This window comes from Arachis ipaensis, chromosome B5 (assembly GCF_059453495.1).
Source record: "Arachis ipaensis isolate K30076 ecotype BB chromosome B5, ASM5945349v1, whole genome shotgun sequence".
Classification (NCBI taxonomy): domain Eukaryota; kingdom Viridiplantae; phylum Streptophyta; class Magnoliopsida; order Fabales; family Fabaceae; genus Arachis; species Arachis ipaensis.
In genome coordinates, this window is record NC_142440.1 from 153560023 (window position 1) to 153575136 (window position 15114).

The window sequence follows — 15114 nt, forward strand, 5'->3', positions numbered from 1 at the left end:
TTTGTTAACGAATTAATTTTTTATGGTTAGTTTTGGTGATTTAATTTTTTTATAAACAAAATTACAATAATTAATTATATTTAATTTTTATATATTATTAGTATAAAATAATTTTATACATAATTATATAATTATATATCAATAAAAATAATTATTTTTTATATTCGATCATTTAAAAGAATAACTACGATTAGAGAGGACTGTGTTCAACGCATTAAAATTAAACTAAATTGAAATGAAAAAAGTTAAACCAATAAATAAAGAAAAAGATAAAAAAGTGAAAAGAAAAAGGAAATGGATTTGTTTTGGTGCGTCAGAAACAACCAATCTAAACCCACAGACCAAACCACAATGACGGCAAATGGAAAGAGAGAAAGAGAGAAAGAGAGAAAGAAAGACAGAAACTAAGACACTGGTGACTCCGTTTTGAAGCCTGTGACATCCTGACCGTCCATCTCCATCTCCATCTTCACTCACTCTTTCTCTTCCTCTCTTCATTAACTATCACATTTCTGCTTTTCCTTTCACATTACTAATCACTCCTTTCGCTTGCTTCGCTTTGCTTTTACTCTCTCCTCAATTTCTCGTTTCAATTTCCCCTGTTCCAACTTTCAATTTATCGTTCATTCCTTGAAAATCGCGACGTCAGAAGCTTAGGGTTAGAAACAGGAAGAGAGAGTGAGCTGATTTGATTCGATTGCGGAATTTCATTTGCTTTTCTTATGGTTAGTAGTTTCGGTTTTAGATCCGATCGTTGATTCGCGATCTGAGCTGAACAGTAGCTGAAAAACAGAAAAGGGAAGTTGATTTTGGAATCTTGAAACCCTAGTTTCTGCTAAATCCTAAATCTGGCAGCTTTATCAGAGTGAAGGGGAGAATTCGCCCCAAGAAAGTGTGGCTAGGGTACTGCGTCATGTAGGTTATCCCCTGCGTGGTGGGATTAATAAGGTTGATGGTAGTATGAGGGATATGCACAGGAGTGGGAGTCTTTCAAGGAATTCCACTGGTAGTAGTAGTAACAATAACGGTAGTGGTAGTAATAAGCCGGCGCCATTGAGGCTTTCGTCGCCTCAGCAATCGCTGCGCCGGCTGGGATTGTGTTCCCCAATTGGAACGGCCGAGCACAAGTCCCCAGTCGTGTTCCCGGAGAAGCGAAGCAAAGCGAAGGCTTCGAGGAGGAGTGGGGAGGTTGGCAGTGGTGCCCCTGTGACGGGGCGGCAGGATGATCAGGATATGAGCAAGGGTTTTGAACATCGAATTGATATTGGTGGTGGTGGTGGAGGAGGAGGAGACGAGAAGTCGGATTTGTTAGGATATGTTGTATACTCTGGGAAGCTTGTTTTGGATAAGAGAAAGATTGCTGTAGATAGTAGTAGTGGTTCTCAGCTTGCTTCTCTTGAGGTTACTGACCAAGAAGCTGTGGATGCCAAACTAACAAGCAAGGCATTGGTTTGGGGATCACATGTGCTGCACCTCGATGATGTCGTTTCGGTAATATATTGCTTTTAGTGTGAGATGGATGGTCGGATCAAATATGTTTGCTATTTACTCTTATTTGGTTGCTAGGGGAAGATAATATATTTGACTAATTAGTTTTAGTCCATGTTCTAAACAGGTTTCTTATTATTCTGGTCTCAGACATTTCACGGTGCACTCATACCCATTGAAAAAGCCTTCGTGTGGCCTTTCTTGTTTTGTGAAAGCTCAAAGAAGTCGCAAGGACTATCGCTTTGTTGCTTCTACCAAAGAAGAGGCAATTCAATGGGTTGGTGGATTTGCAGATCAACAGTGTTTTGTGAATTGTCTTCCCCACCCTTTAGTGTCTTCAAAGAAGCAAGCTTCTTCAGAATTACTTCCTTCTGATACCCCTCCTGAATTGCTCTTTAGATGTAAAACCCCACCTAAGATGCTCGTAATTTTAAACCCACGCTCGGGGCGAGGCCGTTCTAGCAAAGTTTTCCATAATATTGTGGAACCAATATTTAAGGTATGACATACTCTTTGATTGTTTAAGCTGCATAGGCTTGTTGGTGCACTTATGTTTATCATGGTATGCGATGCCAAATTTAGATATGAAGTTTCAAAGTTTACTGCATAAAACACTAGAGTATTCTATAAGATTGATAATAATATTAGTATTTATATTTTATATAGTTTTTCATTGCTCTGTCAATATATTACTCTTGAACTATTATTATTTCACATCTGTTTTTATCAGAATACTTAAGTCCATATGGTTGGAGTATGTGCATCATTTTATATATAAGATACAATTGGACAATGCAGCATGTATAATTTCCTACTTATTATGTTTGGCATGTTCTATGACAGCTTGCTGGGTTTAGATTGGAGGTAGTCAATACAACACATGCTGGTCATGCTAAAAAGCTTGCATCAACTGTGGACATCAGTACCTGCCCTGACGGTACAGTCTTCTACAGTTTAAATATGTATTGATTATAGTTTTCTTTATCACCTTTGTGGATTTTTTTTTTTACTATTATCTGTTCTTGAAATTGGTGTTTTTTTTTCAGGAATAATATGTGTTGGTGGTGATGGGATAATCAATGAGGTCAGCAGGCTATTTTGATGATTTACCGGTTTGTTTGATGGAATTAGTATCTTCTTTGTGTTTATTGCCTGTTTTTTTCTCCTAAAAGCCTTTTGAACATTATCTACGACTAGATTCTAAGCTGTCTAGGACTGATTGAAGACACTTGGTTATCTTCCTTGTTCATCCCAGTGCTAATAGCACTTTTATATCTAAATATACTAATGGTAGGGTTTTAACAGCCAGCATGGGGAAACTGAGATGTGTCTCCCCTCTCTCTAAACTGATATATTAGATCAGTGGGGTCTAGTATGTCTTTGAAAAGAAAGTAAGAAACACAATGATAATCATGGCATTCAAGAGGCGTGTTTCTTTCCCAACAATTCTCTTGGTGACTTATTCGCTAATCTCTCTGATCTGTGTACTTTTCTCTTCTATCAACACATATCATATCAGAAATTCTTCCCCTTCTGTACTCTGTCAACTTGGTTGCTAGTTAGTATCGGTTACAATGTGTCCTTGCCCACTTTAGTCTTGGATTCCTTGTAGATCATGTTAGTCATTCTTACAAATACATTAGTGATAGGAAGCCTGCTAACTTTTTCATGGGAACTAAAGTGAATTAATAATCTAAAGTGGCTCAATAGCATAAGTTTCTCACAAAGTATTTTTAAAGTTCTGTCTTTAGATTTAATATGATTTTTTATTGGATTACTCTTCCTTCCGTTAAGAGAAAAGCACATTACTTTTTAATAGAAGAAAAACTACAAATTATTATGGTTATTTTTTGTTAGAAGTAAACAAGATTTTATTGTCTCTGGTGTTACTTGAAGAATTATCAAGAATTACAAGATAGAAAGGATATTAGAGAAATTTTACTGAAATGACTATGCACCCTATCACTTCTATATATACTAATCATGTCACTAAACGATTATAACTAATTACTTTTAACTAACCTTTTCCATAACAAAAAATCTTCCTTCCATTAGAGTTTCACCAGTTATTCATGAATACATGGAAATCATTTAAAAAATGTGGTATTGTACTATGTATTATCATGAAACAGCCATTCATAAACCATAAAGCTTCTTAAACAAGGATTTTCAGTCATGCTCATTGCAGAAATTGAACTTCTCTTTCATGGTTTAGAACACAAATATATGCACATGTTGTGAATATATATGCTATTTATTTATATATTGTGGTTGATTTTGTAGGTTCTCAATGGTCTCCTTTGTAGAGACAATCAAAAGGAAGGAATATCGATACCCATTGGAATTATACCAGCTGGTTCTGATAACTCTCTGGTATGGACTGTTCTTGGTGTCAGAGATCCAGTATCTGCAGCAATGGCTATTGTAAAGGTAGCATTCTTTCTTTCCGATCTCAAATAATTGATGGGCATAACTAATTCGAATATTACAGGTTGGGAATAGACAAATAGACATTGATCCGTATAGATTTTTTGATTTATTTAATAGTCCATATATCCTTGCAGTTAATATTCATTCTATTTTCTTGCTTCAGGGGGGCCTTACTGCTACAGATGTTTTTGCTGTCGAATGGATTCAGAGTAATAAGATTCATTATGGATTGACAGTTTCATACTATGGTTTTGTTAGTGATGGTAAGTCAATGCCATTTACAAAACTTACTACTTTGCATAATTCTTGTTTGAGAATCCACTTCTTATTGGTGATGGCTGAAGTTTTAGTATAAAATAGGGAAATGGCTTGGTTTGTGTTACCTTTTCTGGGATACTTTGTTTCTTGTTGCTAATATACTCTCGGGTCCATATTTTTCCGAACATGTTTCTTTTATGAGTGTGTCTAGAATCACCTCTGGGTTTAAATGATTTGTATCGAGATCCAACCATTCCAAAACCTTAAGCTATTAAATAGAAAGTTCATGAATGATTTTTATATTAAAGATGGGCCGTTGATGCAAGAGCTGTTTGGGCTTGAGGCATGGTCAATGTCATGTTTGTCCTGCCTTGTGCTAATATATGCAATACACATGATCAATCCTCAACAGTTAATCAAAATGTGGTTGTATGAGTTGGGGGTAGGGAGTGAAGAAATCACGTTTTAGGAAGATAGATAGATCGTTGTCTGACACAATCAGTAATGCCCACTTTCGAATTGGCTTTATGTACTTGTGTATTCTTTATGTTACAGTGTTGGAACTTTCTGAAAAGTATCAGCAGCGCTTTGGCCCACTGCGGTATTTTGTTGCTGGATTCCTCAAGTTCTTATGCTTACCGCGGTACAGCTATGAAGTTGAATATCTTCCAGCATCAAAAACTGAGAGAGAAGGAAAGCTGTCTGGTGAACGGGAAGTAGTTGATATTGCAGATCTGTATACAGACGTCATGGGAAGATCGAATAAGGATGGATTGCCCAGAGCATCTAGTCTTTCAAGTATTGACTCAATAATGACTCCAAATCGACTGTCTGGTGGAGACATGGATACCTGTAGTAGTACTCATGCTAGTACTGAACCTTCAGAATTGGTGCGTGGCATAGATCCAAAGTCAAAGCGTTTGTCGTCTGGAAGAGGGAATGTAACATCAGAACCTGAAGTTATTCATCCTCAACTGCCTCTATCAACGACACCAAACTGGCCAAGAACCAGGTCTAAGTCAAGGAATGATAAATGGACTGGATTGACCACTACACATGATAACTCTAGATGGGGCAACGGTGGGACAAATGATAGAGAGGATATATCATCAACACTTTCTGATCCAGGTCCTATATGGGATGCTGAACCAAAGTGGGATCCCGAGGCTAATTGGGATGTAGAAAACCCAATTGAGTTGCCAGGGCCTCCAGATGATACAGAAGTAGGACCCACAAAGGAGGTTGTGCCTCGATTTGGAGACAAATGGGTTGTCTCGAAGGGACATTTCCTTGGCATTCTGGTTTGCAACCATGCATGTAGAACTGTTCAAAGCTCACAGGTGGTTGCTCCTAAAGCCGAGTTTGATGACAACACACTAGATATGCTCTTGGTTCATGGGGTTGGAAGGTTGCGGCTATTGAGATTTTTTGTACTTCTGCAGATGGGTCGACACCTTTCCTTGCCATATGTTGAATATGTAAAGGTATTTGCATTAATATTTTTTAAAATGAAATTGTTTAGACTGCATTATACACATCATTAGTTCTTAAAACTGCATATTATTGTGGTGATTAACTGGTAGAGTTGCCTTTAAATAAGGTTACCATGTTCCAATCTTTGCTTGCTTTTGTCTAATCAAATTTAGAATACTACAGTCAACAATTGCTATTAGTTCTGAGCTGTGTCATGAAAAAAGATTGGTTGGCTTTATCTGGTTAGGTTCTTTAGTGTCCGGATTGTCTTGTTGTCCTGGTTTTTATTATTTCTGTATTTGTTCATTGTATGACTGTCTGTTTGGATGCAGGTAAAGTCTGTGAGGATAAAGTCAGGGAAGCACACTCATAATGGATGTGGTATTGATGGTGAGCTTTTTCCACTCAATGGACAAGTAGTTTCTACTCTGCTTCCGGAACAGTGCAGGCTAATTGGCCGTTCTCGTATACGATAACAGTGAGTCATTTTCAATTTTTTGATGGGTTCTGGAAAGAAGCTCGTGTACTTTTGTTAAATATACAAGTCCAGATACCCAATTTGTCCATGTGAAATTCCCTATCTTCGCTGTAACAGCTGAGGCTTTTTGTAAATTTTTGTTCCGGTTATATGTATCTGTTGTTGCTTGCATATCTGTCTTCCTTATTTTTGTCCTCAGTGAAAAAAGAAAAACAACACATTTGTGCATTACTTGCAACAAGCCGCTGAATGTATTGCATTTCTCCCCATTTCTTCCACTTGGTTTGGTCCATTGATTCTCGTGTCGCAATCTCTGAGATGGAAAGTTGTATTGTATCTACATTTCAAGTTTATACTGAAATCTTGTAGACTGCAGTTCTCCAAATCCAGCTTCAGCAGATGGTTGCGGAGCAATGCAGGGGTAGCTAAACCTACCAAAATGGTAATACACTAATACCATCCAATTAGAAAGTGGGAATTGAAAAAGTGGTAGATTATGTGAAGGGTAGTCCACTTGAAAGTATAAATATATTATGGCAGGTTCATGTGTGACTTGATGGCAATTGTTGGTACTATCCGACAGCAAGTTGGGTCAATTTATATACTGAGCTAGGAGGCTCCATTTATGAATTCTAATTGGCTTCAAAACGCAGTAGAAAATGATGAATTTGACTAATAAAAGAAATTCCCAATCATAATAGACACTAGCAATTTCTGCCAAACTAGAAATATCATTAGAAAGAATCAAACGTGTATGATAAGAACAACAATGCGTAGCAAAGAAAATCTCGGAAGAATGAGGACAAAAGACCATGAGTTTAGGAGAATATCAGTTCGATATAGACGAACGGGTGGATAATGGATATTGTGGGTGTGTTGCAAAATCACTCACGTGTCCCCTTCCAAAGACCATATTATAGTTTACAGAAAACTTAACTAAAAAGGAGATTTCTGTTATTATTAATTTATTATTATCACGTAAATTATCCACTGTACTAAATTTTGGTATTTTGGGAGTGAGTGGTTGAATTAAAACCAGAATCAGAAAATTATCCAATATCCCATCACTGCCACGTGCGAATCCCACATCCTTTTATTCTTACACAGAAAAAATACAAAGGAATTTTCAACAAATTGATATATCTTTTGATCATTAGATAAAATATAAAATCTACACAAAATAGTTTCACTTATAATACAAAGATGTGTATCAATTTAGACAAAAGTAAATATAAATTTTCTTTTCCAGAGTAGAAAAAGTCGTTGGATTATATTTGTGTTATTTTATATAATATTGACTTTTAAGTATACAGGCAGTTGTTAAGTTATAAATGTGCTTGCTGAAAAGGTTAAAATGAATGGAGGGAGCAACTAACAAATAAGAATCATAATAATCACAAACACAATAAATCAAAAATAAAAGAAACAGCAAAGAAGCGCTGAATTGAGCAAAGAAGCATGAGCATGAGCATGAGCAGCAGTAGCAGTTACCTAACAAGGGCGTGTTCGCCTTCATCCTCCGTGAGCGTCTCCCCTAACTGCACTTCTTCATGGATGATTCTCCCCAAGAACCCTCTCTCACTCCCTCAACCCTCACGCGCCCTCTCACTCCCAACCCCCACGCGCCGTCCCCTAACCGGCCTCGTCAGGTGCGAGGTCGCAGTTCAACTCTCTTCTCAACAAGACGAAGAAGCAGAAGAATCTTCCAAGGTCAGCAAGGTCGGTGCGCGCGTTAGGGTGAAATCGCCGCTCAAGGTCTATCATGTTCCCAAGGTTCCGGAGCTCGATCTCGACGGAATGGAAGGTCAGATCAAGCAGTACGTAGGGTTATGGAACGGGAAGCGAATCTCTGCTAACTTGCCTTATAAGGTTGAGTTTGTTACGGAAATTGAAGGACGTGGCAAAGTGAAGTTCTTCGCGCACCTCAGGGAAGATGAATTTGAGTATGTTTAGCTTTTCTTGAACTGTTATATGAACTTCATCACTCTCTTCTTGTTGTTCTTGATGATGATGATGATGATAATGGATGAAACTGTAGGTTGATATGATAATACGGTTCTATTTTCTCTCAAATCTCATTTTTATTGTTGTTGTTATTATTATGATTACGATTATTATTGAGTAAATAATGACATGGCTCCTTCTGTGCAGTAAGATGATGTATGTATATAATTCAGCTTCCATTAACTTCTTGTTCTTGTTCTTGTTCTTGTTCCTCTTGTTATTCTTATCTGCTTAAAGTTGTTAGCCATGAGGTTGAGTTTTGACCCATGCTTTCGGCTCAATTGTTGCTGGTAAATGCTACTAGTTAGAATAATTTTGTCAGAATCTGTGGCAGATAGGTATTGAATAGAATCAATGATGTGATAGGACCGACTATCCATAGCATAGCATATCATATCAAATCATTCTGGGAACTTGACTCTAGCTTTCCATCATTTTAGTTGCATTTTCTCTGTTATCAATTGTGTGGGGGTGGTTGTGGACTTGTGGTTGTGGCTTTTAGGAGGGTTTTTCTTGTTTAATCTGATCTTGAAGTTGTAACTTTCTTCTTGATGATGTTCTGCTTCTATTGGTGCTTTCGACACCCTGGTGTTGTGATTCTGATCCTGTAGCAATATAAAACGTGAGCAGAGGCATTCCTCTTGGCCTGCGTTTTCGTTAAGGGAGGGAAGGGAAAGGGAATAAGTTATAACAGAAGACTGCGAAATGGGGGGAAAAAGCATGGGAGTTTGATACTTGTTTCCGTTTCCTTCCATTTTTTGGATACGAAAAAGGAAATTGAAATATTAACAAAGAATCATATTTGCTCTCTTTTTATAGAACTTAAATTGTGTAAGGCTTTCTGGAAACATATTCTTTTTCTTTCCTTCACATCAAACATCCACGCAGACTTTTGGATGGAAAAGAGAAGTGGAAAAAAGAAGAGAACAGAAGAGAATGTAGAAACATTAATTTGAAATATGCAGAAAATTGGATAGTGTAGAGATTTGGAAGATTATCTGATTGGCTCTCATATTCTTCCTTTTGTGAATGCTATGTTATGTACTGTGATTCATTTTCAAATCAGTAGTTTATTTAAAAGTCAAATTCAATCAATCAAAATTCATAATTGCTCTATCACCGAGTAGAAGGAGATGCACTGTTGCACTTGTAAGCTATCGTTATTGAAAGGAGATAGGCCAAATGAATCTTACCATGAGTTCATCTTTTCTGTAATTTGGTTAGTTGTGCAGACTTATGTTTGTTGTTGCTAAATCCTTTCAACGTGTTCATTTTCTCTTGACAGAAGACGCCCAAATTACTTTTCTTTTATTAGGGGTACTTTTTATTCATAAAGGCAATGGTGTTCTTTGAATTTGCAAGATTGGAGTTGGACAATGAAGGATGAACTCTGAAGTTTTTTGTACTTTGTGATTTGTCTATCGTGTGCATTTTATCCACCGAAAAAGATGCAAATATTGTTTCTTTGGTTGGTTTAGTTATTTTGGAGATTTTCATCGAGCAATTGAACTGGTGGTTTTCAAATATTGTGTGTACTTTTTTTGTTAGTACCATATCATCTGGCCAGAAGCGGAACCTCAGTTGGTGAGAGTTTGAGAGAGCTATCTTGCGGTGAACCTAGGCAAGAGGTTTTGCTAAGTATTTATTAAACTATCAATCGTTGTTTGGCTCAGTTGGATTAATACATTGTAGGCTTGTAATTGTTTCTAGAAATGGGTCACTCTTGTCTGACTTCTCTGCATCTTTCCAATCACAGCTCTTGTATTCGTTAGTAATGTGGCTTAATGACTTGTGTAGTCGGGTCCAAGTCTTTCACTGCCTTCTTTTCTTGAATTATTGTACTTGTTAGAAATATTGATGTGTTGTTTTATGCTCTCTTGACATTGCACATTTGATCCATTAAATCAGAAGGGAAATGAATAGAAAGCATAAAGAAACACTTCTCAAAATTTTCGCTCATTTTAAAATTTGCAATTTTAGGCATGGAAGTTTGAACTTCGTTGAAATTGTCGATGTTGCAACAGATTTGAGAACTTGTTATTTTTCCTTCTATGGGAGTTTACATATTCGAGATGTTAGATATAGTGATACATTATTACATTACATTGTGAGGCATTCTTCCAAACATTGTCTTTTGTCATATGTTGCATTGCTATTGACCGCCAACTACTTTCCCATCGGTTTCTCTAAATGTGTTCCCAATCTAGAGTTATACTATTTTTACCCTGGCAAACTCGCTGTCTGCAATTTTTGTGTGTTGAACTATGCAGTCTATTCTGGTGTTGGTTATTATTTGGCTTCATGTAAACACTAAATAGTAAAATACTAAAATAGGTATTTTACCTAGCCAGTCACGCAACTACCTTGTCAAGGTCCAAGGTTTTTTTTTTTTTATGGCTATTCCTCTTGGTTTCGTGAACAATTGCAGTGCGCATATTGAGTGAGCAAATACCCGTTGTGGTAATGGGGGTAGAAATTCATATAATCATATAGCACAAATGAAAATTCTCAACTTGTGTGTGACAATGCCAAGTAAATATCAATCTGATCCTTGCATTGAAACTATCACGCAATGATACCTAAATGAATAGTATTTGTTAAGAGTCTCAACATTGGGAAGCTAGTTCAGATTGTGAACTATTTTGTGTATCAATAAGGTCAACAGACTTTGCTGAAGGTATTCTGTGACGCATCAAAATTCTAGAAGTGGCAACTTTTGCGACTTCATAGTTCAAGGCAATGACACGATCATCTTCCAAATCAAATCGCACGCTCTCTGTGCTACAGTTTTCAACAAGTTGACATAAATGTTCTAGGTTGTCAATCTCTGTTCCATTAACCTTCAAAACCTGGGAATCAGAATCATACATCAAAATAAATATTCGGCGAAAAAGGTTCGGTTCATGCGAACAATCTTAACTTGTAATAAATGGTCAAAATATGTACAAGTCGTATCCCACTATCCAGCATTGATGTGAACACTAAACTGTTTAGTCGATTATATAAACAAATAAATTGGCACCTGTAGTTCTGCAAGACGCTCATATCCAGCATTGATATCGTCCATAAGAACCTTAAAGACAAGTAAAATATAATTAATAGAAGCATTCCCCGGATCAAACATCAGCATCCATATGCAGAAATCAACTAAAATGAAGAATGTGCGAGTTAAAAGATGCTAACCTGAGATAGGATCACAAGTTGTTGATTTGCTTTCTTGGGCAATTCCCTCAGGGCTCGTTCACACAAACGACGAGGTGATGTATTATACCAGTCTTCTCCATACTCATGAAGGTATGGTTGAGTGAGCGGAACAAATACCAGACCAGCAAAAATGTAATAACTTGGAAGTTTATCAAACTGATGAACTGGAACTAAGGGTTGGAGCTGAAATATTAACAGCAATATATTTCCATCACAACTAAATACTAGTTAAGTCTAACAATAAAGTGACAAAATATGAATGGGGAATTAAGTTAAGCGTCCTTGACAAGGAGAATCATTGACATAAAGATATAATATATACAGTAGCTTACAGGTCTGAGAATGATATTAAGTTCATGCTCTTTCCCATCCCGCAAAACTCTGACTATTGCGTTTTCATTTGGCTGCTTCATAGACACCAAGTGATCAAATGTTATCCGCTCTCTATTTCGGAAAGGAACTGCAGCATATATGTAATCTTCTGGCTATTAACTTGTTTCATAATCACAATGCATAAAGCAAAGACAGTAATCATATGAAGGAAGTAATTTTGCATGTTTATCCTGCTCAAAGGTTATCCACAGTGAACATTGGTTGAAAACAAATCCAGAAGAAAAGAAAAGAGCATACCTGTGCCATCGTTTGCTATAGGCACTCCATCAAATGAAAGTATAATATCATCTTTCTTCAGAACATTGTGTGCATCTGAAAGTGGGTTAATTTTGCTTACTAGCACCCCTGTCATGTCAGGTTGCATGCCAAAATGGTTTCTGAGGTGAACATTCTCAGTTGGCTGGCACGACAAACCCAGAGAGCAAAATCCAGTATACTTTCCTTTTTCTTCTACACCATATATAAAATGCTTTATTACAGGTACAGGTATAATGTAACTGCAACATCCAATATGAAAAGGAAAGTAGTCTAGTATGAAACATTTATGTTTGATCAGGCAAACAAATATATACTGCTCCATGATAATTTAAAGATTATGCACTTTATCATGTAATTTCCAGTGAAATCTATTATCTGTTATTGTTCTTCACATATAATTTTCACTCATTCTATTTTTCTTGTCATGGCTTCCTTTTCAACACTAGCATACATGGAAATCATAAAACAACTGCCATAATAGGAGATTCATGAATCTGCTGTTTTGAAAACCATATTAATTAAGTCGAAGAAAATGAAAGGCATACCCTATATTCTCAGCTCCTGAAAGATTTTGGAATGCTACTCCAGCAACCTTATTGCCCATAATTGCTGGGCCACCACTGTTCCCTGGATTTATGGCTGCATCAATCTGTATCGCCATCAACTGGGAGGCACCATGAACATATTGTGTAGGTTCAACCCTAGAGACAACCCCTTTAGTGACTGAAATGTTGTCACCACCTGCAAACCAAAAGCTATGTGAATTATTTAATTCATATGTGAATGCATACCTTGCATAACTTCACTGTTAATAGTTAATACCACTTATTTATGAAATGTTTCAGTATTTTTTTGGAGGATCAAAAAAATTGTCAAGAGGAAATAAAAGTAGAAAAATTTGGACAGCTGATTATTCTGCTGCATTTTCCTTTTCACGAGAACATTTTAATATCCTTCTTTGCGCATTCTTTCTTTTGATGATAGTAAAAATAATTCTTTTACTGCTACATTAATGCAATATCCCATGCAAAATATGTAAAGACGATTAATCAACATGATATTGCTACCTTGAGGATATCCCACAACAGAAACTGCTTCTTGTAGTAACGGGATGTCTCCAAGCTCCAATGGATTCATACCATCCCAAAACTCTTCACTCTCAACAGCGAGTATAGCTAAGTCGCACTCGTGACCAACAGCTTTAACTTCCGCTCTATACTTGGCGGGAGAACCATGCTTCCTAACAAGCACAAACGAATGATCAGCTATCACATGAGCATTCGTGAGAATCTTCCTGCCCGGAATCACAAACCCTACATCACCATCACGGAGAATTTTGAGAGAAAAATGATTAATCACCAAACAAACTAAAAGGCAAGAAAGCCAAGAGCACAAAGATGAAATAGGTCTACAGATTCCTAGAAAAATAGGCAATTCCTCCATTCAATGTCTCCCTCTAATTTCATCAACAGAATCCACAAATGTTTTAACTCTATCTCAATTAAGTTCTGCCATGAACATCATAGAAATGAAGAATGAAAGTCAAGTAACAAGTGAATTTTAGTTACTAGATTATGAATGCAAAGATTTTTTACAGTGAGCCTCAGTGCATTTGTAAGATTGCTACCTATTGGAGATCACCAGTTTGAATTGTCGAAATTGCACCTTGACTTGCTGGTGATAAGAATGCACATATTTTACCTTCACACTCATAACCTAAGCCACACTTTTCTACAATTAATGTAGAGATTTTTTCTATCAACGGATCATAACTTTTTACATGTATGTATGCTTTAAAGATTGTCATAGATAGAGTCTAACATCTTTTACACCATGACAATACATGATTAGTTGATTGTGCAACCACACAGTTTGTTAATCTGAAACATAGCATCTACTATTTGGGTTAAGATATTTACATTCTACTATTCTAATCCAACTAGTAGCTACCTAGCTGAAAACAAAACTCGCAAAAATATTAGATGTTAGCAGAAAATCGTTAAATAATTTTACACTACACTACATAACAGATCACATGTTCATATCTTATCTATCATCTTCACATAAAAATATTTTCATTTGAGTAACCACCGTACAGAAAACATTTCTTAGAAAGAAAAAAAAATGTTAATAAATAAATAAAAAAGAATGAAGTGATGACAGACCAGAACCCATGGTTTCACGCTGAGACTTGTTCTGCCATGGAAGCAAGTAGTTGGGACTGCACAAAACGCTGAAAACCTTAACCACTGAGTTCAACGCTAACTCCACCGCCGCGGCGTTTCCCTTCCTCACACCAACCCTTCTCGTTCTCCATCTGCGGTCGTAGCTACTGGAGATTGGCGCAGAGCACGGCAACATTCTCGTAACGCCGTTGGTTTTCCCGGCGAGGAGGTTACTGCTGTTGTCGGAAATCGGGGGACGCGGCGGCGCGCGAAACGCAGAAGCATTGCGAGTGGTGGAGGGTGGCGATTTCAGGCGGCCGTACTGCGAGGATGAAGAGGCGAGCTTCCGAGCTGTACGGAGGAAGGAGGCCATTTTGCGGCGCCAGAAAACGCCGGCAGTGAAGTGTAGCTCCAATTAGGGGCGGCGGGCATCTGTCATTACTCATTATATATACTTTATTATTCACTGTGAAACATTTTCTCGCTAAATTATATATTTTTGGAAGACTTTCACATGTTCCATTTACTTTATTGGAACATTGATATACCATGTATTAAACGGTAATAGATAAAGTATTTATCGTGCACACGTGATACAATGTCTAAAATATCCCTGAAATAATGCATAAAAAGACTAATATAGCACTGACAAAGTGTCGGCTTTGTTGTTATATGATGATTGATGAGGGATGTTTCAAGGCAAGCCAAGCTTTCTATGAATTGCAGCTCATGGGCTAATTTTTCTAAGGAACCGTAAGTTAGTTCGTTGGAGGTTTTTGGGATTATTTGTTGTAACATAATTAGGATTTATAGCTGTATTTTATTATTTTGGGATTTTTTTAGACATTGAAATTTATATTTTCTAATATAATTAAACAATTTATGTTATAAACGGTTATTTTATTTTTTCTTTTAAGATTTTAAGAGATTTTAATTTTTACTCTCTAATACAATAAAACAATT

The 15114-nt window shown here is 36.8% G+C and overlaps 3 protein-coding genes across 3 annotated transcripts; 2 read left to right on the forward strand and 1 right to left on the reverse strand.

Annotated features, from left to right (window-relative positions):
• The first annotated feature begins 302 nt into the window (after positions 1-302).
• LCBK1 (long-chain base (LCB) kinase 1) lies at positions 303-6405 on the forward strand. The gene is made up of 8 exons (XM_016348463.3): positions 303-1491; positions 1616-1987; positions 2332-2425; positions 2535-2572; positions 3772-3918; positions 4082-4181; positions 4732-5660; positions 5982-6405. The coding sequence occupies exons 1-8, from the start codon at positions 961-963 to the stop codon at positions 6123-6125; spliced, it is 2355 nt and encodes a 784-aa protein (XP_016203949.1). The 5' UTR covers positions 303-960; the 3' UTR covers positions 6126-6405.
• Positions 6406-7455: 1050 nt separating this feature from the next.
• On the forward strand, positions 7456-8277 carry LOC107644575 (ferredoxin-thioredoxin reductase, variable chain). Its single transcript, XM_016348464.3, has one exon. The coding sequence runs from the start codon at positions 7586-7588 to the stop codon at positions 8078-8080; it is 495 nt and encodes a 164-aa protein (XP_016203950.1). The 5' UTR covers positions 7456-7585; the 3' UTR covers positions 8081-8277.
• Positions 8278-10572: 2295 nt separating this feature from the next.
• DEG10 (DegP protease 10) lies at positions 10573-14616 on the reverse strand. Its single transcript, XM_016348465.3, has 8 exons — positions 14152-14616; positions 13054-13299; positions 12532-12727; positions 11966-12225; positions 11668-11795; positions 11315-11518; positions 11154-11204; positions 10573-10980 (listed from the first exon to the last, which is right to left on the reverse strand). The coding sequence occupies exons 1-8, from the start codon at positions 14522-14524 to the stop codon at positions 10738-10740; spliced, it is 1701 nt and encodes a 566-aa protein (XP_016203951.1). The 5' UTR covers positions 14525-14616; the 3' UTR covers positions 10573-10737.
• Positions 14617-15114: the final 498 nt, after the last annotated feature.

Excerpts from the sequence above, each read along its gene's own strand:
- LCBK1 (XM_016348463.3), top strand. The coding sequence starts at position 961 with ATGAGGGATATGCACAGGAGTGGGAGTCTTTCAAGGAATTCCACTGGT. Across the intron at positions 1,492-1,615 it reads ACCTCGATGATGTCGTTTCG|GTTTCTTATTATTCTGGTCT; the intron begins GTAATATATTGC and ends TGTTCTAAACAG. Across the intron at positions 2,426-2,534 it reads CATCAGTACCTGCCCTGACG|GAATAATATGTGTTGGTGGT; the intron begins GTACAGTCTTCT and ends TTTTTTTTTCAG.
- LOC107644575 (XM_016348464.3), top strand. The coding sequence starts at position 7,586 with ATGAGCATGAGCATGAGCAGCAGTAGCAGTTACCTAACAAGGGCGTGT.
- DEG10 (XM_016348465.3), bottom strand. The coding sequence starts at position 14,524 with ATGGCCTCCTTCCTCCGTACAGCTCGGAAGCTCGCCTCTTCATCCTCG. Across the intron at positions 13,300-14,151 it reads GCGTGAAACCATGGGTTCTG|GGTTTGTGATTCCGGGCAGG; the intron begins GTCTGTCATCAC and ends ATGGTGATGTAG. Across the intron at positions 12,728-13,053 it reads TGTTGTGGGATATCCTCAAG|GTGGTGACAACATTTCAGTC; the intron begins GTAGCAATATCA and ends TTTGGTTTGCAG.